The sequence below is a fragment of the Galeopterus variegatus genome, unplaced genomic scaffold (genome assembly GCF_000696425.1).
Source record: "Galeopterus variegatus unplaced genomic scaffold, G_variegatus-3.0.2 Scaffold10, whole genome shotgun sequence".
NCBI classification, from domain to species: Eukaryota; Metazoa; Chordata; class Mammalia; order Dermoptera; family Cynocephalidae; genus Galeopterus; species Galeopterus variegatus.
Window position 1 is genome coordinate 196950 of NW_007726121.1, and position 26134 is coordinate 223083.

Genomic DNA, 26134 nt, shown 5'->3' on the forward strand with positions numbered 1-26134 from the left:
CAAAAAAAAAAAAAAAAAAAAAAAGGAATGGAAAGCAAAATTAAAAACATGGAAGAAAATCTAAGAGAGATATCAGACAACCTTAAGCACTCAAACATCCGAGTCATGGGTATTCCAGAAGGGGAGGAAAAAAGGATATTGCATTGAAAACATACTCAACAAAATACTGGCAGGAAGCTTCACAGGTACAGGAAAATACACATAACTTCAGATTCAGGAAGCTCAAAGATCCCCACATGTATTCAACCAAAAAGGTCACCTCCAAGTTATGTTATAGTAAAACTGGCAAAAATCAAAGACAAAGAGAGAATCTTAAAAGCTGCAAGAGAGAAGTGTCAAGTCACCTACAAGGGAGCCCCAATCAAACTAACATCAGACTTTTTATTGGAAACCCTAAAAGCCAGAAAAGAATGGGATGATATATTCAAAATAGTAAAAGACAGAGATTGCCAGCCAAGAATACTCTACCCCACAAGGCTATCCTTCCAAGGTGAAGGGCAAATAGTATATTTCTCAGACAGACAAAAACTGTGGGAGATCACTACCACATGAGCACCCTTTCAAGAAATTCTCAAGGGAGTACTGGGTTTGGTACATGAAAAATAAACACCACTGCCATAAAAACCCAAGAAAAATCAAAACCCACTAGGAAAATAAATATAGCAACAAGGAAGAGAAAAAAGAAGTTTATTTACAACCCAAGGAACCAACAAATACAGAAAACAAACAGTATATCAGAAAGAAAGGAACAAAAGGCACTTAGGGCATCCAAACAAAAATCAATAAAATGCTGGGAGTAAATCAACACTTTTCTTTTTTTTCTTTTTTGTCTTTTTCGTGACCGGTAAGGGGATCACAACCCTTGGCATGGTGTCGTCCACACCGTGCTCAGCCAGTGAGCGCACTGGCCATCCCTATATAGGATCTGAACCCGTGGCAGGAGCATTGCTGCGCTCCCAGTGCTGCATTCTCCCGAGTGTGCCACGGGGCCGGCCCAACACTTTTCAATAAAAACTCTTCATGTAAAAGGATTAAAATCCTTGATCAAAAGACACAGACAGGCTGACTGGATTGAAAAGGAGGACCCAACTGTATGCTGCCTCCACCTCACGTATAAAGACTCACATAGACAAAGAGTGAAAGGATGGAGAAAGATTTATCCTGTAAACAGAAATGAAAACCAAGCTTGAGTAGCTATTCTTATATCTGATAAAATAGACTTTAAAGCAAAAACCATAAAAAGAGATAAAGAACACCACTACATAATGATAAAATGATTCATCTTTCAAGGAGACATAACAATCATAAATATATACGCACCCAATGTTGGAGCAGCCATATTTATAAAGCAAACTCTATTAGAACTAAGGAAGGAAATAGACACTAATATCATAATAGCAGGGGAACTGAAAACTGCACTATCAATATTGGACAGATCATCTAGGCAAAGAATCAGCAGAGAAACACAAGATCTAAACAACACTCTAGACCAGTAGGACTTGGCAGATATCTGCAGAACATTCCATCCAACAACCTCAGAATATTCATTCTTCTCATCAGCACATGAGTCATTCTCCAGGATAGATCACATGTTAGGTCACAAACCAGGTCTCAACAAATTCAAAAAAATTAGAATTATCCCATGTATTTTTTCAGACAACAGTGGATTAAAATTAGAGATTTGTAACAAAATCCTGGAAATTATACAAATACATGGAAATTAAACAGCATTCTACTTAATGACATATAGGCCCAAGAAGAAATCAAACAAGAATTCAAAGAATATATTGAAACTAAAGAAAACAATGATACATCATACCAAAACCTGTGGGATACTGCAAAAGTAGTACTAAGGGGGAAATTTATTGCATTTAATGCTTACTTCAGAAGAATGGAAAGATGGCAAGTGAACAACCTAACACTTCACCTTAAAGAACTAGAAAAACAAGAACAATCTAAACCCAAAGTTATCAGATGGAAAGAAATCATTAAGATCAGAGCAGAACTTAATGAAATTGAAACCCCCAAAATGATATAAAAGATCAATGAATGAAAAAGTTGGTTTTTTGCAAAGATATTTGACAAACTACTAGCATGGCTATCTACAAAAAGAAGAGAGAAGATCCCAGTAACAAAAATTAGAATTGAAAAAGGTGATATTACAACTGATACATTTGAAATAGAAGAAATCATTTCAGACTACTATAAACAACTACATGTGAACAAATTTGAAAATCTGGAGGAAATGGATAAATTTCTGGACACAAACTACCAAAACTGAGCCAGGAAGATGTAGAAATTATGAACAGAATAACAATAAAAGAGATTGAAGCTGTTATCAGATGGCTCCCAACAAAGAAAAGCCCAGGGCCAGATGGATTCACAGCAGAATTTTACCAAACATTCAAAGAGGGATTGACACCAATTCTCTACCAAAGATTGAAACAGAGGCAATTCTCCCAAACTCATTCTATGAAGCAAACATCACCCTGATACCAGAACAAGGTAAAGATACAACTAAAAAAGAAAACTACAGACCGATATTCTTGATAAGTATAGATGCAAAAATGCTCAATGAATTACTAGCTAACAGAATACAGCAGCACATATGAAAATTAGACATCACGATCAAGTGGCATTCATCACAGGGATGGAAGGTTGGTTCACCATATGCTAATCAATAAATGTGATAAACCATATCAGTAAAATCAAACACAAGGACCATCTGATCTTCTCTCTAGATCCTGAAAATGCATCTGATAAAATTCAACATTCATTCATGACAAAGACTCTCTATAAGTTAGGTATCAATGGAAAGTATCTCAACATAATTAAAGCCGGAAATGATAAACCCTCTGCCAATATCACCTTGAATGGGGAAAAGCTGAAATCTTTCCTTTAAGAACAGGAAATAGACAGGGATACCCACTCTCACCACTCCTGTTCAAAATAGTGTTGGAAGTACTAGACAGAGGAATCAGAGAGGAGGAGGGAATAAAGGGAATCCTGACTGGATAAGGTGAATTCAGATTATCCCTCTTTGCAGGTGACATGATCCTATATATCGAACCGCCTAAAGCCTCTACAGAAAAACTGTTGGAGGTGATAAATGATTTCAGCAAGGTAGCAGGATACAAAATCAACACACAAAATCAGTAGCATTTCTATTCTCCAATAGTGAGCATGCAGAAAGAGAAATCAAGTACACTTGCCCATTTACAATAGCCGCCAAAAAAATAAAATTCTTAGGAATTGAGTTAACCAAGGATGTGAAAAATCTCTATAATGAGTATTATAAGCCACTGCTGAGAGAAATTAAAGAGGACAGAAGATGGAAAGATATCCCATGCTCTTGGATTAGAAGAATCAAAATTGTGAAAATGTCAATACTATGCAAAGTGATGTACAAATTCAATGAAATTCCCGTCAAAATTCCAATGACATTTTTCTCAGAAATGGAAAAATGTATCTAGACATTTATATGGAATAACAAAAGACTGTGCATAGTCAAAGCAATTCTGAGCAAAAAAAATAAAGTGGGAGGCATAACACTACCAGAATGTAAACTATACTACAAAGCTATAATAACCAAAACAGCATCGTAGTGGCATAAAAACAGACACACTGGTCAATGGAATAGAATAGAGAAACCAGAAGTCAACCCACACACCTACAACCATCTGATCTTTGACAAAGGCACCAGGCCTATACACTGGGGAAGAGACTGTGTCTTCAGCAAATGGTGCTGGGATAACTGGATATCCATATGCAGGAGAATGAAACTAGATCCATACCTCTCACCATATACTAAAATCAACTCAAAATGAGGTAAAGAATTAAATTTAAACCCTGAAACAATGAAACTACTCAAAGAAAACTTAGGAGAAACACTTCAAAAAGTAGGACTTGGCACAGATTTCATGAATACAACCCCCAAAGCACGGACAACCAATGGAACAATAGACAAATGAGATTGTATCAAACTAAATGAGTTCTGCACAGCAAAAGAAACAATTAACAGAGTTAAAATACCACCAACAGAGTGGGAGAAAATGTTTGCAAAATATGCATCTGACAAAGGATTAATATCCAGAATATACAGGAACTGAAAAAACTTTACAAGAAAAAACAAGTAACCCAATTTAAAAATGGGCAAAGAGCTAAACAGGCATTTCTCAAAGGAAGATATACGACTGGCCAAGAGACACATGAAAAAATGCTCAACCTCACTCAGCATTTGGGAAATGCAAGTCAAAACCACACTGAGATACCATTTCGCCCCAGTTAGGATGGCTAATATCCAAAAGACTGTGAATGATAAATGCTGGCGATGTTGCGGAGAAAAAGGAACTCCCATACATTGCTGGTGGGACTGCAAAATGGTGCAGCCTCTATGGAAAATGGTATGGAGGTTCCTCAAACAATTGCAGATAGATGTACCATATGACCCCGTTATCCCACTGCTGGGAATATACCCAGAGGAATGGAAATCATCAAGTTGAAGGTATAGCTGTTCTCCAATGTTCATTGCAGCACTCTTTACAATAGCTAAGCTTTGGAATCAGCCCAAATGTCCATCATCAGATGAGTGGATATGGAAAATGTGTTATATCTACACAGTGGAATACTGCTCTGTTATAAAAAAAGAATGAAATACTGCCATTTGCAACATCATGAATGGACCTAGAGAAAATTATATTAAGTGAAACAAGTCAGGCACAGAAAGAGAAACCTCACATGTTCTCACTTATTTGTTGGAGATAAAAATAAAAGAAAAAATACACAAATAAACTCGGGGTGGGGGAGAAGACACAACAATTACAATTCTTTGAAGTCGATATGATAAGCAAACAGGAGATTGTTGGGAGGGAGCGGGGGGAGGGAGGAGGGCGAGAGGTTTCTGTAATGGCCCACAGTAATCAACCATATTGTATATTGGCAAAACAAAATAGAATTTAAAAAGAAGAAATAAAAAAATACAATAAAATAAAAATGGGGATAGAGAGAGGTGGGGCGGTCTGCCCAGAGGCATATACCAAGCAATGGTAAGTCCATCTAAGGCAGGGCCACTGCATATGGCTCTGCAGGTTGCATCCTGCACGGTGCATGGTTTGGGGACAATAGGAACTAAAATCTATCTCCACTCACTAAGCCATGAGTGCCCCTAAAGTTAGGGGCTCTTTCGTGTGTATCAATACACCATATGGGTTAGTGGTGGCCTGTCCTGAGAATTAAAATTTAGTGTGGTGTTTCTGACAGGACATAAGATGGGCTGTAACCCCAGATGTCTTATCTGTGAGCTCTGAAAGCATCCTTCAAGAAATTTAAACTTGTTTTGTGGAAATTTAAATTTGTTCTTATGTGTGTATGGTGGTTTTAAGTCACTAGTTTTTAAAATCAGTATTTTTTAAGGAAAACAACTTGCCCAAAAATCTTTCACAGAAATTTGAGACTCATTAATAGAATGTTTAATGAGAAAAAGAAAAGAAAGAAATGTTCACTCTCCCCATTAGGTTAATATATTCTTTACTAAAGAATCATAGACCTTGGCATTTGAGAAATCAAGAGATATTATCTTGTTTTTTCCCTGCCTTCAGATAGGAAAGATATTCTCCCCAAGGAGGCTGAACATTTCTAGATGCAGAGAAACAGCGTGAGTCTGATGCAGGCAGGACAAGTTTCAGGCTATAGCCAAACCGAGGGGCAGAGCCAGAGCCACTGAGTAGTGGGGAGTGATGGCATGAAAAAGGCACATAGATCATCTTTTCTACAGGTTTCACAATCTCTCATGCATTCTGCTTCCTCTAATATCTTTTCAGCTGCATCTTGGCATCCATCATTTCAATATACCACCTTTAAAAGGATGTGTGTCTGGAGAACATGCTTAGGGGAATGACTACTCACTTAGCTAGTTCCTAAATAAGACCCACCCATGAACTCTGATTTGTGTGAGAAGTCAATGTGATGATCTATAAAGTGCCTCTCGTACGGCGAGTACTCAGCAAACATTAGTGCCCTTTCCCCTTCCTTTCAAAAGTTCCATGTCTGCCCCCAAGGGAAAAGAAGCCCACTGTCTTCAGAACCACTGACTTATACCCGATGTCACATGACTTGATTCTGTCAGTGAAGAGGGACTGGATGTCCTGGACCAGCAGGTGGCACTCATTAGACATGTTGCAGGTCCTTCCAGCAGTGTGGATGATGATGGTGTACTTAGCAGGGAGGTTCAGCTTTTGGATAGTGGTTCTCCCCAGCCCTCCAAGCAGACCGGGGGACAATGCTGGGGCAAGCTGTGGTGGGGGAAGAAAAGAAAACACGGAGGATTCATTTTGCCAGCCCATGTCAACCACCTTGCTACTGAAGGCCAATGCAATCCTCAGGATCCTCAACATCCCAGTTCTCACCAGGACTGGGGGACTGAGTAGCAGACTGCATCCTAGTAGTGCTACATGGATGTTTTACTCTGATAGCTTGTCTGTGAGAGTCATTTATAATCCATCAAACTCATCTGTCATTTATTGACATATGGTATCAGTCCAAAAGCAGAAATCAAATTTATCTGAGGCTTTAAAACAATGTGATCATTTTCTATTAAACTTTATTAAGCCCCCCCCCCCCCAATATATATATATTGGCCTCCACCTAGAAGCAGGAAAGAAGCAGAGCATGCCTGGAGTCCTAGGCAGGAGCCAAGGAGGCCAAAAGCAGAAAACAAATTTATCTGAGGCTTTAAAACAATGTTATCATTTTCTATTAAACTTTGTTAAGCCCCCCCCCCCCCAATATATATATATTGGCCTCCACCTAGAAGCAGGAAAGAAGCAGAGCATGCCTGGAGTCCTAGGCAGGAGCCAAGGTCATCATCCCCACCCAGAAGCTAGCAAGGAGCATGCTGAAAAGACCACTTCCATGAAAGTGGCCCACCACAGCTTCTGCCACAGCTATGGCTGCTGCAAACGTAGCTCAATGCTACAGCAGTAGCCATAGCCACTGAGCAGGTTGCCCACAATGCACTCAAGTGCAGCAATACAAGGAGAGTCACCAGCAGAGACCAGAAAAAGAAGATGACATCTCTCTCCTCAAAGCCTACTCCAGAATAATAGAAGAAGCTACTGTTCTATCAGATGACCAGGCATCAATGCAGCGATACTATAAATATGAAAACCCAAGAAAATATGACACCACCAAAGGAATACAGTAATTCTCAAATACCAGACCCTATAAAGCAGGAAACCTTTGAAATGATTGAAAAGGAATTCCAAACAAGAATCTTAAGGAAACTCATTGAGATACAAGAAGAGTCAGAGAACATAATGAAACAAGGGAAAAAAAAATCCAGGGTATGATGGAGGAAATTTACAGAGAGATTAATACCTTAAAAAAGAATGTAGCAGAGCTCATGGAACTGAAAGATTCACTCAGCAAAATAAAAAACACAACCAGTAGCTTAAGCAGCAGATTAGAACAAGAAGAAGAAAGAATTTCTGATCTTGAATATAGTCTTTTCAATATAACCCAGGTGGACAAAGAGAAAGAAAAAAAAATTTTTTAAAAGAGGAGAATCTAAGAGAGCTAGTAGAGAACCATAAGCCCACAAACATTCAAATCATGGGTGTTCCAGAAGGGGAGGAGAAAGGAAAAGGCATGAAAAACCTATTCAATGAAATAATAACAGAAAACTTCCCAGGTATAGGGAGGACACGGACCTTCAGATTTGGGAGGCTTGAAGATTCCCAAACAGATTCACACCAAAAAGATTGTCCCCAAGACACATTATAGTCAAACTGGCAAAGCTCAAAGAAAACAAAAATCTTAGAAGAAGCAAGAGAAAAGTGTCAAGTCACGTATAAGGGAGCCCCTGTCAGATTAACAGCAGATTTCTCAACTGAAACTCTATAGGCCAGAAGAAAATGGGATTATATATTCAAAATACTAAAGGAAAAATACTGCCAGGCTAGAAGATAATACCCAACAAGGTTGTCCTTCAGAAATGAGGGGAAAACAGTGTATTTTCCAGACAAACAAAAGCAGCAGCAGTTCACCACCACACAAGTAACCCTACAAGAAATCCTCAAGGAAGTCCTGCATCTGGAATCTAAAAAATGATAATTGCTACTGCGAATACACAAGAAGGAGCAAAACCAACTGGTAGAACAAAAATGTAAACAAGAGAGAGAAAGAAGCTAAATATTACCAACACAAAAAGCCATAGATACAATGTAATAATTCCACTACTTTATTTCTCATTTTAGTAATTTCCGACTTCCCTCTTTTTCTTGGTTAGTCTAGATAAAGGTTTGCAAATTTTGTTGAACTTTTTAAAGAGTCAACTTTTGGTTTTGTTGATTTTGTCTATTGTTTCTTAATTCCCTATTTCATATATTTCCATTGTAATCTTTGTTATATCCTACTTCTATTTGCTTTTCATTTAGCTTGCTCTTCTTTTTCTATCTTCCTAAGGTAGAAGTTTACATTACTGAATTGAGATTTTTCTTATTTTTAATGTAGGTGTTTACAAGTATAAATTTTCCTCTAAGCACTACATGAGCCCTGCATCCTATCAATTTTGATATGTTGCACTTTGAACTTTATCTCAAAGGACTCTCTAATTTCCCTGTGATTTTTCTTTTTACCTGTTTTTTATTTGGGAGAGTATTGTTTGATTTCTACGTATTTGTGAGTTTTCTAAATTTCCTTCTGTTATTGTGGTCAGAGAACATATTTTCTATGACCTTATTCTTTTTAAATGTATCAAGACTTGTTTTGTGGCCCAAAAAATAAAAATAAAAATTAGAAATAAGTAAATAAAATTCCAATTTCATCAAGGTAGATTATATATATATATATATATACATATATATATATACATATACATATGTATGTATATTAATCTACCTTTATGAAACTGAACTTATATATATGTATATACAGTGCAATGAATGGCTGATTTTTGTAAAGTTGTCAATGCTTCCATAATCAATTTATTGGCTTAACAAAATTCCAAATAAAGCTGCAATAGGAGTTTTTGTTTGCTTAGAGTTGACAGAATTATTGTGCAGTTTATTTGGAAAAGTAAACAAATGAAAAGAACTAAGAAATTTTGAAAGTAAAGAACACTCTTTCCTTGCCCTACATCGTGTTTAAAACTTTATAAAGCTTGTATAAGCAAAACGTCATAGTATCAGCACAAGATTAGAAATGTACTGTACAGCCGAAGAATATCCTGTTATACATGACTTAGCATATGCTATTATGATAAAGGAAGGATCACAAATTAGTGGCAAAGAGATTTTTTAGTAAACAGTGTTTGAGAAATTGGTTAGATATTTTTTAAAAACCATTTAAGAAAACCATCTCTACTATACACAAAAATACATTTTACTTACATTAAACAACCAAGTCTGGAAAAACAATTATTCTAAAATAAAATGCAGCTGATTAGTTGACAATTGAATGAGGAAGGTTACCTTAAGAATTAAAGTTGTGAAGAAAAATCAGACAGAAATGATGTATAAATTTGACTGTACAAAATTAAGAATTATTGAACACCAAAAACCAGCACAAAGTTGGAGAAATACTTGTAGCTAATGTGATGGAGAACTGCCATTTTTAATATTTAAAAGACTTGTACCAATTGACACAATAGTAAGTTATTAATGGAAAACAGGCAAAAACATTACTGATAATTCACAAAAAAATAGAAAGGCCACTAAGCATGAAAAAAAAAATGGTCAGCCTAAGAATCAAAATCTAAATTAAAACAAAATTGATGCCATTTTTATCTATCACATTTGAAAAGATTTTTTAAAGAGTATATTAAGTGTTGTCATGGATGTGGTAAGACAAATGCTTTCATAAACTGCTGACGGGAGTGGAAATTATTGTAACCTTTTTGGAAAATAATTTTTTTGTATGTCAGGAATCTTGGACTATTTATGGTCCTTGACCTAGTATTTCCTGTTATATTTCTTATGAATCCATTTTAGGGAAATCATAAATATCAGTAAAGATGTACGCATATTACAGAGTTATTTAAAATAGTGAAAAACTGGAAATGAAATAACCTGAGTGTCCAAAAAGGGAAATATTTATGTAAATCATTGTAAATTGATATGGTTGATATTGTGTAGTCATTGAAAACTGCTTATAAATAACTTTTAAAGATATGAGAGAATACTTATGGTATAATGTCATGTGGGGATAAAGGAGGCCACTAAATAGTATATATAGTATTAATTCAACTATGACAACACATACACACACTGACATATTCATACACAAATGATTTGAAGAGCAGACAACAAAAGATTAAGAGTGCTTACCTCAGGATACTAGAGTTTTGGATGATTTTCATTTGAGTGTTGGGATTTATTAAGATGATCGATGAATAGGAATGCATTATTGATAGTGAACCTAAAACTTACAAAAAAAAAAAAAGAAAAATTCTAGCACACCATATGACAGAAGCGACTTTTGCACAAGAGGTCATTCTTAAGGACAAGTATCCCTGATTTCAAATTCTGTGCCTCCTTCTTACTAGCTATGTTATTATGGGGAAGTTGCTTAACCACTGCAACTCTCTTTCTCCATATGTAAGATGTTGATAATATGTACCTCATTGAGTTGTTTGGAAGATTGGAATAAGTTAATGAATATACAGTGCTTAGCACATAATTAATTGGGCCTGGCATATAATTACTATTTACTAAGTTTATTATTTGCATCCATCATGAGGCTTTCTACCAAGACAAATTGATGACAAGGTGGTAGGCTTCTCATAAACTTTAACCTAAGCAAAGTTTCTTCCTTTATTTAGAGTTTTGAAAGATTTTTATTTAGGGTTTTATGTGTTAGGTTTCAATGAATGTTTTGATTATCCTTGCCCAGAAGTTAAATAAGTTCCAAGTATTTTTATTCTTAGTAAAAAGTCAAGTGAAAATGATGTTCCTATGCTTTTACCTTTATAATATTTAACACTCCTGAAACTCAGATAATGAACAATCTTTGCGTTTTTTCTAGTAATCATTTTTAAAAGTAGACGGGGTGTCACAAGTTATTTTTAACTGCTCATTCTCCGCAACTTTACTAGTAGCCTGAGTCTGCATTGTGAAATGTAGTGGCCATAATTCTAAATGGGCAAGTCGTTGTAATATTTTATGATATTCTATTTAAATTTTGAGCCTTCCTGATAATCCAGACATTTCTGTAATGAAAATAACCCATTTATAGAAAAATATTTGTTTTTGCCAATCTGAATCGCTTGATAAACCTTAAAAATTACATCTAATGGTTGAGTAGTACCCAGTTCTCTGTGTAAATTAACACTCACTTGTGAATGAATATAGACATAAACCTATAGTAATAATACTTTATAGTTGCACACATGGCATTTTACAGTTTACAAAGATTTTTTTCCACATGAACTAATTTGATTCTTACAGCAATTTTGTTAGGTATATACAACAGATATTATTATTCTTATTTTAGAGATTTAGAAACTGAAGCCCAGAGGGCTAAATGACATATCTGATGTTACACTGCTAATTCTGATTTCAAATCCAGTACTCTTTTCACTTTTTCATAGCAGTTCTATTCCCAGGCACAAAAAAAGTGAGGAATATAGTACCGTTAATCTCATGACTCTACTAACAGAAGAGGCTTGGAGTTCCCCTTTAGGTCAGAGATGAGTTTAGAATGTTTATGTAATATAAAGGTTCTAATTTAACAATTTACAGTGATATATTAGAAACTCTGGGTTAGTAGAGCTGCTAAAAGTGAAATTCCTGAGAAATGAGTCTACTATATCTGAAAGAGAGAATAGTAGAAATAGTGGAATTACTACTGCTAAAACAAAATAGCCTATATATATACTTATACCTTGAAGGCATCACTATATTATAATAGAGTACTAATATTAATATTGGTATTATGACACCAAATCATTTTTTAAAAAAGGTAAATCTTGTGCACTGCATTCAGTGTAAGAAGATATACAAACAATATGTTTTAGAAAGGTTTACATTAAAATGATTAATGTTGAAGAGAAGGATTCTTAAAGAGGTTAGTTTCATCTATCTAGAAATCTTATTTCTCTGGTATTCCTAATAATATGACTCATATGCCAGTCAAATAGAATTGGCTATGCTTATTTTATTATTATTTGGCTTGATTTGTCTTTCTACTGGTTTTTAAGGATGTAAATTTTAAAAAAATGCCCAGTATGGGAAGAGAGATCAAATGGTCAATTATTTTATTCTAGGTTTTGTTTACGGAGGAAGATGTGAAATTCTACCTCGCAGAACTGGCCCTTGCTTTAGATCATCTGCACCAATTAGGAATTGTATATAGAGACCTGAAGCCAGAAAAGTAAAGCTATATTCTCCTTATGTATCCCGTTGTCTGTATGGGTATTTCTAGAACTACGTTTTGGCATACTCCACTAAGTCTTTTAAAGATAACGTGAAATTCTATATGAATTATATAATTATGTGAAGCTTATTTGTAAAAAGTAATCTTCATAAGACATGCATTGATTTTAAGTTAATCAACTATTCAAGATTTTTCTTATATATATATAGATATTGACCTGTTTTAAGTTCATGTCAATTTTTATGTAAATCATTTGTATAAAATATTTTATTCCATCTTGTTGAATGTGAATTTTGATTTACAGCATTTTACTTGATGAAATAGGACATATCAAGTTGACAGGTATGCAAATTTTCTTATTATACCCTAAGTTCATTGTTTTATATTTTTCATTATTTTAATATATATTTGTCTATGCCTGTTTTCTTTTTTCTTCTTTCTTGATTTGATTTGCATTTTATTTGTCTCTTTGGTGAACTTAAGTTCATTTAAAGCTTATATAGCTCTCAATATATTCTAATTGTAATATTAAAAAATTATACAATAAAGGCATTATCCTAATTAAGAAATAGCATTTGGTTTTCTAGGTAAAAATACATTGTCTTAGTTTCAGACTAGAGTAAAAGATTTATCATAAGTAATCATCACATTTGAAATATAGTGACACCCTCTTACCCTTTTCATAATTCCTGGCAACCATTTATCTGTTCTACATCTCTATAATTTTGTTATTTTGAGAGTGTTACATAAATTGAACCATGCAGTAGTCACACTCATGAGCATTTGTTCTAGAAAAGTAAAAACTTATGTTCACACAAAAAAACTATACACGAATGTTCATAGCAGCTCTATTTGTAATAGCCCAAGACTGGAAATGACCCAAATGTCCTTCAAAGGGTGAGTAGATAAACAAACTGTGATACCTCCGTACAACGGAATGCTACTCGTCAATAAAAAGGAAAGAACTGTTGATACATGCAACAACTTGGATGGATCTCAGGGGCATTATGCTGAGTCAGCAAATCTCAAAAGGTTACATATATTTTCAATAGATAGTAAATTCTGTATTTAATTATTGGAATGCTAGAACAGAGATAAGATGAAGATGTGGCCTTTCTGGAGAATTTTGAATCAGTACACTTTAAAGGTAAGTTGCTTTAAGTTTCCTAAATATATTGCATCAATGTAAAATAAAGTATCTAGCTGTTACCTTGAAAGCTGAAGTAAATGTGACAAAGTTCAAATAAAGTTTAGTGAATCATTAATTCATAGTTTTGAGATTTTATATAATGTATAATTTTATTTTATAGCAATCAAACTTTAATTGCAAAGCTAATTAGAATTTAATTCCTCTGTTCATTTTTTTCTTAATAAATTATGTCTTTTTTTGTCAGGAATAAGAAAGGGAGGTGGGAAAAAGAGTAGAATAAACCCTACCTATATCACTTTACTACATTAAGATTAATTGAGTGAATAATGATGCCAAGTTGTTTTATATTTAGTCTTCTAATTTGAATTATGCTTTTTATGGCTTTTAGAGACTTAAATGGCTGAGGAGGGAAGATTCTTTAGGATCAATGTTAATTTATAAGCAAGAGACACAAGACATGTAACAGGAAGATAATGCGATTTATAATGTTTTTTATAATTCAGTCTATTTTCCTTCCAACAGCACCAACATTTCTTTTAAAGAAAGTACACAAGAATAAATATTAGATCGTTTATAGTTTTATGATTGTAACCTAATTCAAACTTTTATATGAGTGGTAGACTTACAGAGTTTACCTCACAGTATTCCAGGAAGTTTGTTACAGTGTGACCATTCACAGCAAGTATTTTAAGGCTTTTTTTTTTTCTTTTCATTCTTTTGCATTGTTTCATTTAATTTCTCTTCTTTCTATTCTTTTTTCCTTTCTCTTATTTTTTTTCTTTTCCTTTTCTTCCTTTCTTATCTTCAGTGTCTTTCCTCCTATTCTTCTTTTCCTATCTACTTCCTCCCATTTTGAATGCTACAGTCAAAAGGACCAGACTGATTGCTATTTGTCATTGATACCAGTGGGCCGTGTGGGCTGCAGTCACTGAGGAATGTCTCATCTAGGCAGTATCTTCCTCAGCATTCTGTATTTTCTCAGAATAATCTTAGGAGAGTGGTAATACCTTTTTTTTTTTTTAACCTGTCCACTTTAAAAATGCTCTACACATAAGGAATTGACATAATGTTAGCAGGCTATTCTGAATGGCAATGGACTATAGAAAGGTATCCTGTTATAACTGTACTTTGTGTATGATTGGCCTCATACTGAGATTATGATTGTATAACAGAAGATCAGTAGAATGAGAGTGGTTACCTCCAGATACTATCTGCATACTTGCTAATATATTATTTATATTGTCCCTATGACTTAATTTTTTTTCTGGAATCTTTTCCCTTCATATAGTCTGTATAAAAACTAACTATATAATGACTTATCTGTTTAGAAAAAAATATTTAATCATAATATCCCATTAAAAATTAAGACTTGAACAAAGAATTGATTTGAACTGTCTGTGGTTGCTATAATGTATTTTCTGAAGGACATAATTTAGGGGTAACTTCTATAAAGAGAGGGAAGAAAAAATGTAAAGAGTCAGAAATTTAAATCACAGTTCTTGAGCTGAGTATTTAAGACAAAATGTGTACATAAGAAGAATTTTAAGTAGTTTTTATGGTTATTTGCAAATTAATCACTGAGATTACTTTTACTTATATTAAGTACGTATCAAATTATTGTGTTCTGGGCATCCTTGTAAAATTTAAGGTCTTATTAAAGAGTCATTTAGTGTTACAAAGATGTGAAATACTGTCTCTTAGACCCCCCTTCCCACCCCAAAAAAATCCTTTCTTTATGTAGCTGATTTCTTCATTTTCTTTTCTTTTCAAATTAGTGGTTTAGAAAAACCACTGTGTAACATATCTCATTTAATCTTGTAGCTAGTTTTATAATTGTAAAATTTTCGTCAATTGGTTGCTGAGCAAATTCTGGTGTTAAATATCAGTTTTCTCAGAAATAGTACAGCAAAGGAACTATATGGATTGGCATAAATTTCTGAAAGCTAACAGAAAGATAAGAAAATTCTCTTTCCTTCCTCCTCCTCTCTGTGATGGCCAAAGAAACCAGTGTTCTTCTCTACAAGGTATGTTATATTCAGCTGAACTAATGTTGAAGACTAGATTTTATTACACTTAATTTTCTAAATAGAATGTGCAGAGTTTAAAAGTCTCAAAATATAGAGAAAGCACATAGTAGTGCATTGAAAGGATATTTAAAATTATACTGAAAATTATAATGCATTAAGTTATTATAAAAGGATAATTGATTTTTAAATGAAAATATTGAGTATGGTTAGAAAATCAGTTTTGAGAGGCCTTAAAATTAAGTGTTAATTTGATATTTTATTGTAAAAGAGCAATATAGGGCCTATAGCTTTTTTTCATTTTTAAAATTAAGGTATAATTTGCATGCAATAAGACTCATCCATCTGATCCTTGTGGTGATGGGACTATTCTGTATCTTGACTATCCTGGCCTATGTTATTGTACTATCTCTATAAGATGTTACTGAGGGGGAAACAGGGTAAAGAGTAAATGGGATCTCTGTAGTATTTCATGTAATTACATGTGAATCTGTAGTTATCTCAAAATATAAAGTTTAATTTAAAAAAATCACTTTTTTGTGTGTGTAGTTCTGCAAGTTTTTACAAATGCATATAGTCTTGTAACTACCACCAAAACAAAAATAAGTGCTGTTCCATAACCCCCCAAATTCCCCCATTATATAGCAGTCCTCCCATTACCCCAAGCCAACCACCAGCCTGCAGCATTTCTCTCCCTATACTTTTGCCTTTTCCACAATGTAATATAAATAGAGGCATACAGTATATATAGCCTTTTGAGTCTGGCTTCATTTACTTACCATAGTGCATTTGAGATTCATCCATACTGTTGTGTGTATTAATGATTTGGCCTTTTTTAATTTGCTGAGTAGTGTTACATTTTATGGTGTCACCACGGTTTGTTTACCCATTTCCCAATTAAGGGGCATTTGGATTGTTTCCTTTTTTTGGCAGTGATGAATAAAACCACTATAAACGTGTATGTATGGGTTTTTATGTGAGCATAAATTTTTTGTTTTACTTGAGTAAATACCTAGAGAGTGGGATTACTTGGTCAGATGGTAAGTATATCTAACTTAATGAGAAGACTTCAGACTCTTCCAAAGTGGTTTTACCATTTTGCATACTCACCAACAATGTATGAGAGCTCCCATTGCTCTGTACCCTCACCAGTACTTGGTATTGTTAGTATTTTTTATTTTAGCTATTCTAATAGGCATGAAGTGGTATATTATCATGGTTTTAATTTATATTTCCCTAATAGTGACATTGAGCATCTTTACGTATATCTTTGGAAAAGTGTCTGTTCAGATATTTTTCCCATTTCAAAAAACTGGATTGTTCTGATTGTTTTCTTATTACTGATTTTAAAAATATATATACTCTGAATACAAGTCTTTTATCAAGTACATGATTTGCAGATATTTTCTCCTAATCTGTAGCTTCTTTTTTAATTTTCTTAACAGTATCTTTTGAAGAGTAGTTTTTTATTTTATGTCCATTTCATTAACTTTTTTCTTTTATGGGTTACACTTTTGATGTTTCTATGAAATCCTTGCCTAACGCAGGATCACAAAGATTTTCTTCTGTATTTTTTTTGAAAATTGTACAGTTTTAGGTTTTACATGTAGGTCTGTGATCCATTTGGAATTAATGTTTGCTTATGGTGTGAGGATGGATTTTTCTGTATTGATATCCTACTTATTTTGGCACCATTTTTTGAAAAGACTGCCCTTTTTCCACGGAATTGCTTTTGTACCTTTTGCAGAAATCAACTGACAGTATACAGCCAGTTCTGCTGTAATGTGACATGTGACATGTGATTTTAATCACTGTGCAAAACTGCATAGTAAAAACCACAAGACATATGGGGAAAATACAGTTAAAATATATAACACTAAAATGTTTAATCAGTGACACACTAAAAAAAGAAAGTTAGTAAAAAATGGTAACACTGTTTTACGTGTTCTAAATGGTTAAGAAATACTTAAAGGCTACAATATATATGTTATTTTATCTTGAAAAAGACCTGAAGGTTGCATGTGGAAGTGGTTTCAGAATGGTTGTAGTTTGTAAGTTATAATGAAATGTTAGAAGGTTAATTATCTGAAATTGGAAGGAAGGTTGTAACAGTAGAGGTGGACAGGAGTGGCTCATAACAAACACAGTGATCTGAAGTCACTGGTAGATGTTTGAGGTATGTGCATGTGTTTTATGTATTTCTATTTGGCTAAGCTCAACTAGGTGCAATTTTCTATATTCACTTAGTATTTCTTGCAGACAAAATTGCATGTAAGCCAATGCAAAATGTGTGTCATGCTCAGATTGTTTCCTAATATGTCACTTGTATTGGAAGAACTTTGCATTTTTAAAACAAGTGTCATAGCAGAACTAACTGTATATGTCAGCTTATTCCATTGATATATATGTCTGTCCTTTCTCCAGTACCCTTGATTACTGTAGCTTTATGGTAAGTCTTGAAGTCAGGTAGTATAAGTCCTTCAATTTTTTCTTTTTTCAAAATTGTTTTAGCTATTCTATTTCCTTTGCCTTTTTATATAAACTTTAGAATCAGCTTGTTGATTTCTACAAAAGAAATCTTGCTGGGGTCTTTAGTGAAGTTTTGTTGAGTCTATGGGTACTTCAAACAATTTTTAGAAAAATTGAATTAAAAGATAATATGAATCTTTCCATGAACTTTTTGAAGACCCCTTGTATATCAGTTTTGGAAGAATTGACATCTTAAAATTTAATCTTCCAGTCCATGAACACAGTATATCTCTTCATTTATTTCAGTCTACTTTAATTTATTTCACCAATGTTTCTAGTTTTCAGTATACAAGTTTTACATGTATTTTGTATATTTATACCTGTGGATTTTATATTTATTTTTTTGAGAGGTAGTATTATAAATGGTAATTTTAAACTTCAACTTCCAATTGTACAAACAAATAAGATTGATTTATAAATACACACACACACACATACACACACACACACACCTTTGGCTGTTTGAAAGCTTTAACAAAAATGGAAGCACACCAAAGCCAAAGCAAAAGTTTTTTGTTTTTTGGTTTTTTTAAAAATATTTTTTAAAGTGTAAGTTTTGTCTTAGTCTGTTTTAAAACTTAGGTCAATATGACAGCTTTGATTTAATTATCATTTTATCAAAATTGTTGCATGATATTCTAGTACAGACCTAAAAACATGTATTTTGAGGATGAGATTTAACTGAGCAATCTTTAAATGTTCTTAAAGAGTATCATTATGGAATATAGGCTGTTTTCCATCACTGATGTCACAGGAGCTTTCTTAAGAATAATTTCAGGCCATCCATAAATAGTTTTAATGTTTATTATTTTGTTTCTTTTGGTGTTTTCTATTATCTGAAGTTTTTCAGATATATGTATTTTTTGTAACAATTATTATAGATTTTGGACTCAGCAAGGAGTCAGTAGATCAAGAAAAGAAGGCCTACTCATTTTGTGGTACAGTAGAGTATATGGCTCCTGAAGTAGTAAATAGGAGAGGCCATTCCCAAAGTGCAGATTGGTGGTCATATGGTGTACTTATGGTAAGTAGCATTATTTTGCTTAATTATGCCAACATATGGTTAATATTATTTAGAATTTTATTTTAATTTAAATTTTGGGATGTGTCAGATAAGAGAGGGGTTCTTTGTTTTTATTGGTTATGAATATTCGTGGGGTACAAAGCAAATTGTCACCACTTGTGCCTAAGATGTGATGGCCAGATCCATACTGGCAGCATGTCCATTACCACAAATTGTGATTATACCCCATGTCCCCCACCCAATTATCCCCCCATTTATCCCTGACCTCCCTGCCCATCCCTCCTTTCGCCACTCCACTTTGTATCCCTAGGTATGTTCTCTCCCTCTGCAAGTCCAATGCACCACTGTGGTCTTTCTTTCCTTTCTTCTTTATCTCTTAGCTCCCACTTATGAGAGAGTACATACAGGGCCCAGTCTACGGCCCAGAGGGAAGAAAGTGGTTCTGATAATTCATGATTAACATTAAAAAAACTTGTGATTGGCTAGCTGTTATACAATAAGAATTAGGGTTTTGGTGTTCTGATTTAAATTTGCTAGTGAAAAGGTAAATGGCATTGTTATATAAATTATTCATATTTAGAACTTAGAAAAAGGTCTGTCAGATTCTAGATTTCAGAATGCTGAGTTTGGTAATTGTATGGTATTTTAGTTAGATGTCACAGAATTTAGCACCTTACCATATACTGTTTTACTGTCAAATTGTTTCAAGCATACCCTAGAAAGACTGTAAATTTCTTGAGGAGAGGAATCATATCTTCTACTACTTTTCATCTCCTACAGTACCTAGCATAGTGTGCATTTAGTAGACAAGATATTTGGTGTGAGATTAAGCATAGAATTTGCAGTACTAAGTAACATGATAAATGCATAGCAATTGAATCAGATATGATTTGCTTTTGAAGTTTGATAATCTGTTTTGCCCATTTATCACTGAATGACATACTGTATGGCACATCAATATATTAAATACTTATTTAAAACCTGACATTTGGAGAGGGCACTGTTGTGGGAAATGATTCAAAGTGCAGTATTTGGCATTTTCCATGACCTAAAAAGGCATACAATCTGGTTGGGGAAACAATTGGAATAGCTAAATAAACTGCCATGAAGTACCTTAGGAGTTCAGGGAAGACTTCACGTAAGTTGGTATAGGAAAACTGGAGCAGTTGAAACTCAAATTAAGCCCTGAAGGATGGATACAATTTAAATAGTTGCATGTCAGTAAGGAGAGTATTGCAGTCATACTAGCAAAGGCTTGGAGAACCAGTTTGGTTAGAGTAGTGGAGAATGAGGGTGAAGGTGGAAGAAGTTAAGCTATAAACCTGTAGACAATTCCACGTGATTCTCTGGGCAGTAGGAAACTATTGTAGATTCTTAAACAGGATGTTAATTAGAGAAATAATGTATTTTAGGAAGTTTAGTCTTGGCAATGTTATACAGATTGATTAGAAATTGAAGAAAATAGAAGGAATTGGAAGCAGGGAGACCAAAAGGTATTATTACAAGATAGTTGTAAGATTATAAAATAAAAAAAGAGTAAATCGTAAAAGACATTTCAAAGGAAGAAATGACTAACCTTATTAGTAAATTAAATGACACAGGTGAAACAGAGGCGAGTCAAAGCTAAAGATAACTTCTAAAATTTATGAACTTCAGGGGATTGAAAGAATGGGAGATTAGTAGAAAAGAGGTAACTGAGAAGGATAGCTGGTTTGGGAACTAGGGAAATAATTTATTTTTAGCATGTGACAAAGGTTACTGTAGGTTAGTGGCTAACCCCTGGTGGTTGTAAATTAGGAAGGTCAGTGGAGAGAAGATCGGAATCATTTGGGGACCTTATTACACACACATGTATTCCCCCTACCCTCACCTACTCAGCCCGTAGTTTCCTTAAGGGGAGGTGTGAGTCCCATACAGTATCTTTCTATTCTTTTTCTCCCTGCCACCCCCACCTTTACCACTCCATTCCCCAGTGTCGAACCATTACTGTTGATTTGGGAGGGAAAACTGGAGCTTGAGAGAGATTGAGGCTGGAGTAGCAGATTTGGGAGTCATCAGAGTATGGGGGATAGTTGAATCGATAAGCGACTTAGGTTGTGAGTTCAGATAAATGAGAAGAGGGCTGAGGCCAAAGACAGCAAATCTAAATTTGTGATTTAAATATTATGGATATAAAAACTTTTCTCTTTAATGAACTATAATGATCATTATTTTTATACCTAGTCTTTTTTAATCATTATTTAATATTCTAGTTATCTGCATTGCAATGAAATTTCTTTGTGAAAATGTTTTCTCATGTTATGTACAACTATGTCAATTTTTTCTTTTTTAAAGGTGTGTGTGTGTGTGCGTGCGTGCGTGCATGTGTGCATGTTGTGTTCTGCTCCTACCTCTCTTTTTTGGTTCCTTTTTGGCGGGGGCGGGGGGGGGGAAGTAAGGGGAACAAGAATAGTTAAATATTTCCTGGGCATGTGTGAATTTGAAATGGTTTGGTGCTTATTTTTCCTTTCCTTTTATTAACTGATTGTTTTAAAGCATATCTTTGTTTTAAAAGAAAATGCTTTGTGTGTATTTTCAAATTGCTTTGGCTTTGGGAATTTATCCAAATTAGAACTAAAAAAAAATTGGTTGGTTTCATCTGCCACAAGTCACCTATCAATTGAGCTATATATATAGTGGGGTACCAGAAGTGCATTTCTTTAAGTGACCTAGTTTTCTGGTCCCATTTTGACCCGCTGTCAAGTTGGTCTTGCATGATTTGATGATTATGTAGTACAAGTCTCAATTTTTTTCCTAAATAATTTCATTATATATTCCAAGTTGTACTGAACTGACTGGTTGTTTTTTATTTTAGTTTGAAATGCTTACTGGTACTCTGCCATTTCAAGGTAAAGACAGAAATGAAACCATGAATATGATATTAAAGTAAGTGTAAACACTATTTTTTTCTTTTGGGAAAAATGTCCTTTGCTTTCAGTTTTGAAAAATTTATTGTGGTTTAAAATCAACACCAAAGAACATTTTTCACATTGTCTTGCTCTCTTGTCCTATTATTTGCCACTCTAAAGCACTTTTTAAAACTCTTTTTGAGATTTGTCAGCTTAGAAGTGTGGCTAGATTTAAGTGAAATTTTCTAAAATCCTCTTTTCTAGAGCAAAACTTGGAATGCCTCAGTTTCTTAGTGCTGAAGCACAAAATCTTCTAAGGATGTTATTCAAAAGGAATCCAGCAAATAGATTGGGTATTGTTTATTTTCATATCTTTTATACCAAAATGTTCCATGTTTGGGGATGATAGCTATATTTTTATGTTTTCTGTTTTAAGTTCATTTACTGCTGTTATATATTTATAACTAGAATTTTGCATTTTGTATGCATTCTAGGAACAGTAAACTCTGTTATGTCCATGATAAAAATAATGGAATACTATAATCAAAACTTCTGTTTAAAATATATTATTATATATATAATATGGGTTACCTCTTTTGAGATAATTCACAGAATTCTCCCTTGTATAAGTAATCTTTTTCAATATTTGAAGATAATTATTTTGTCCCTCCCAATATTCTTCAAAGTACATACTATGTTTTTATAACTGCTCTTTATTTGACCACTTTCTGGTAGCCTTTCCCTGGATCCAGATGTGATCCTAGTGTCATATTTATGTCCTTGTGTTAAAATTCCAATGCCACTTAATTCATTTGAACCTTTTAATTTGGCATATAAATATGAGGTCATGAGATGACTTATGAAGAAAATATAATGTGCTTAAATTTAATGTATGTTGAATATGATTTTGATTTGATTTGGGAGGCACTTTAGTATTTCATGATATTCAGTGTAGTTTTATATGAATGCCATTTTTTTTATCATAGCAAAGCAAAAGGACCAGTTAATACAATGCCAGATAAGAAATCATAGACTTTTTACTGCAATGATTCTATGAAATGTGGGTACTTCTGTTTGCATATAACAACCTGGGAGCCAGTTAGAAAGATAAAAAAATCATACCATTGAAATATTTCCCCCATTTTTGTAGGTTCAGAAGGAGTTGAGGAAATCAAAGAACATCTTTTCTTTGCAAATATTGACTGGAATGTAAGTTGAATAGAAAGTTTGTTATTGAATAAGTTTATATTAATATGAGTAAAAAACTGAAGAGTAAATGGTAATCCTTTGTGGACTTTACTGACAAACTTAATCCATTTGTTTTATATTTAATATGATATTTTTATTTAAAGGTATGCATATCATGGCAATTACATTGAAACAGTACATGTGTGGATAATATTTAGTAAATTTTTGCTTCTCATTTGTTTTACCTGTTAAGTTTGGTTAATATTTTCCTATTCTAGGTTAGAAAATGTGAAGAAGGAAAAGAAAGGGGAAAGGGGATTAATTATATAGCATTCTTTTAGGAAATGAATTGTAAAGATTCTAAGGTGTTATTTAATTTCAAATCATTCTGCCATGTATTAGAACAAATTATTAAGAAGTGATTATCTATCTACAAATATTCCACTAAATTTTGAGAGGACATGAAAACAGAAACATTACAAAGTTCTGCTAAGTCGTGTATAGAGATTTTTTTATTAAGTTGGTATTCCCAGGCTAATAAGCTTTTCTTAGAAGAGCTCACTTTTTTGTTATTTGTTTTATAACACAGCTTTATATATTTTATGTATTAATCATCATAGTTAAGCATTTTTGATTATCTAGTTCTGGCATTGGTATTGAAAATTTTTCAAAAGGAAAAGAGTCTCTATTTTGATTTCTAGGGCAAAAGTGGAGAGCCACTATTACTACTCACTGACCAAATCATTCTTTCATCTGGCTTGTACAACAAGTTTCAGTAGGCAATATTTGATTTATTTTTTATTATTTTAAAACTGCAACATGTCATAAGCCATTAGTATTAATACTCTAAAAGGCCATTCAGTAGGCATGATGCATATATATTTATATCTAGAATTTTGCATGCTGCTGCTATATATGGGAGCCTGTCCTTTGTCATATCTCTTTGTATCTCTCTTTTGGTGTCCTTGTATCTCTTCTTCATGTTTTTCTAATGCTTCTCTACTCTTTCTTTTTCCTTATGTAGACAAATGGGAAATATTTTTCTTTCCCATCATAGTTATATCTAAACAATTTAAATTCATTATTTTTAATTTAAATAACAAATCAGTGGAATGTTTACATATTTATGTAAATGAAAATTACTTTAAAGTAATTCTCTATTGTTTTCCCACTGTGGGACTGAGCTTTTAAAGAAGTAGGTTCCCCCCAAAAAGTAGAATTTAATATATATATTTTTTTCTTTGTCTTTCAAAAACACAAATTTTAGCAAGTTAGAATGTTAGACAAGACTAAATTTTTGAATTTTATAATAGGAGCCCTAAACAGTCATTTCACATATATTTTTATGTAAAAAAATATTTTGGGTGAAATATATACTTCTTAAAATAATCTAATTATGATTTTGAAAGCCTTGAGCAGTATTATTTATTTCTGCATGGTAACATTATGATACATTCTGTGTAGTTATATTACCAGTGTGAATTCTCAAATCACAAAATCCGAAATTCAACATCATTCATTATTCCATGTGCATGCAACTTGTGGCATCACTGCTGTGTTTCCTGGCCTCATTATATTTTGGTTATTATCTCTCAAATTTTTACAGTTTGTTTAACAGGTATCTGAAGCCCGTTGAAATTTCTTTTATGAAATTGTGTGTCTTCTGTTAAGAACTGTGAATATTATTTTCCACTTTCCCTTACCAAAGTATAATAATTTTTTAAAGTGTTAATATGTTTTTGTGTCACTCTGATGCTTGCTCTAGAAATTATATAAAAGAGAAGTTCAACCTCCTTTCAAACCTGCTTCTGGAAAACCAGATGATACTTTTTGTTTTGATCCTGAATTTACTGCAAAAACACCTAAAGGTAATGCATGCATATGTGTAAAATCCGGGCTTTTATTCCAGTAGGTAGTTAAAAAAATAAACTCTCTTCTTAGGTAAAAGCTAAAAGAATGGTAAGTTTGCAGAAGGTTGGTTTGCTCTTTCTGGAAATAAAGATTCTATATTATGTAGGTATCTATCAAGTAGAGGCTTTAAATGGGAAATATTTATCAGAAAAACAGGGACTAGGGCAAAGGGTGGCAGTTTTTATTTTCTTGTTTTGTAAGTTCTTTGACATGCTAATGCCTTACAAGGTGGGAGGCAAGACATGAGATATATTATTCTTACTCTTATAGTTTAGAATTTAATATGGTGTATTTTTAGTGGCATCTGTTTCATGCATTCGTTCAACAAATATTGACTGCCTAGTATGTACTAAGCAATGAGGATGCAGCAGTGAACAGAATAGACAAAAATTACTGACCACATGGAGTGTGCATACGAGTGGTGAGAGACAGATAATGTAGAATAAATACATAATATGTAAGGTGGTGACATTTGATGGCTTCCTTTATAATTAAAGAAATGCAGGCATTATATATTATAGAATTCTGTGTAGTTCTAATTAAATATAATTATTTGAATGTTAGATTCTCCTGGTTTGCCAGCCAGTGCAAATGCTCATCAACTCTTCAAAGGATTCAGCTTTGTTGCAACTTCTATTGCAGAAGAATACAAAATCACTCCTATCACAAGTGCAAATGTTTTACCAATCGTTCAGGTAAGTTCCACTTAATCACATTATTTCGTTTGGGAATATATCAGTTTAGGAATCATTATTTCTCTCAGTTATTGTTAATGGATTTTTAATAGTTTTTTAAGAAGTGATTTTTGGCTACTTTATCTCTTTGTATAATCATGAATTCAAAGTGTCTATGTTTTGGAATAAAGCAGACAGTAGTAACTTTTAATTATATTTATGTGGTCCATTTTGGCAAGAAAATGTAGGATTGATGTATAAGCTAGTTGATTTATTGTATTGGTCTTGGGGATTTAGAAAGCTTACAATTTAGGATTCATTCAGAATCTGCTTAAGTCATTTATAAATGTTGATAAAACTTCTCTAGGATGTGTTAT

The 26134-nt window shown here is 33.4% G+C and overlaps 1 protein-coding gene across 2 annotated transcripts in view; it reads left to right on the forward strand.

Annotated features, from left to right (window-relative positions):
* RPS6KA6 (ribosomal protein S6 kinase, 90kDa, polypeptide 6) overlaps positions 1–26134 on the forward strand; it is a 154761-nt gene that overhangs the window by 83358 nt on the left and 45269 nt on the right. For both annotated transcript variants that reach the window (XM_008585631.1, XM_008585690.1), the window contains 8 exons: positions 12260–12366; positions 12674–12711; positions 18954–19096; positions 21951–22021; positions 22249–22337; positions 23135–23193; positions 24938–25040; positions 25648–25778. In XM_008585631.1, coding sequence (XP_008583853.1) covers positions 12260–12366; positions 12674–12711; positions 18954–19096; positions 21951–22021; positions 22249–22337; positions 23135–23193; positions 24938–25040; positions 25648–25778 — 741 coding nt within the window. The remainder of the gene's footprint in view (positions 1–12259; positions 12367–12673; positions 12712–18953; positions 19097–21950; positions 22022–22248; positions 22338–23134; positions 23194–24937; positions 25041–25647; positions 25779–26134) is intronic.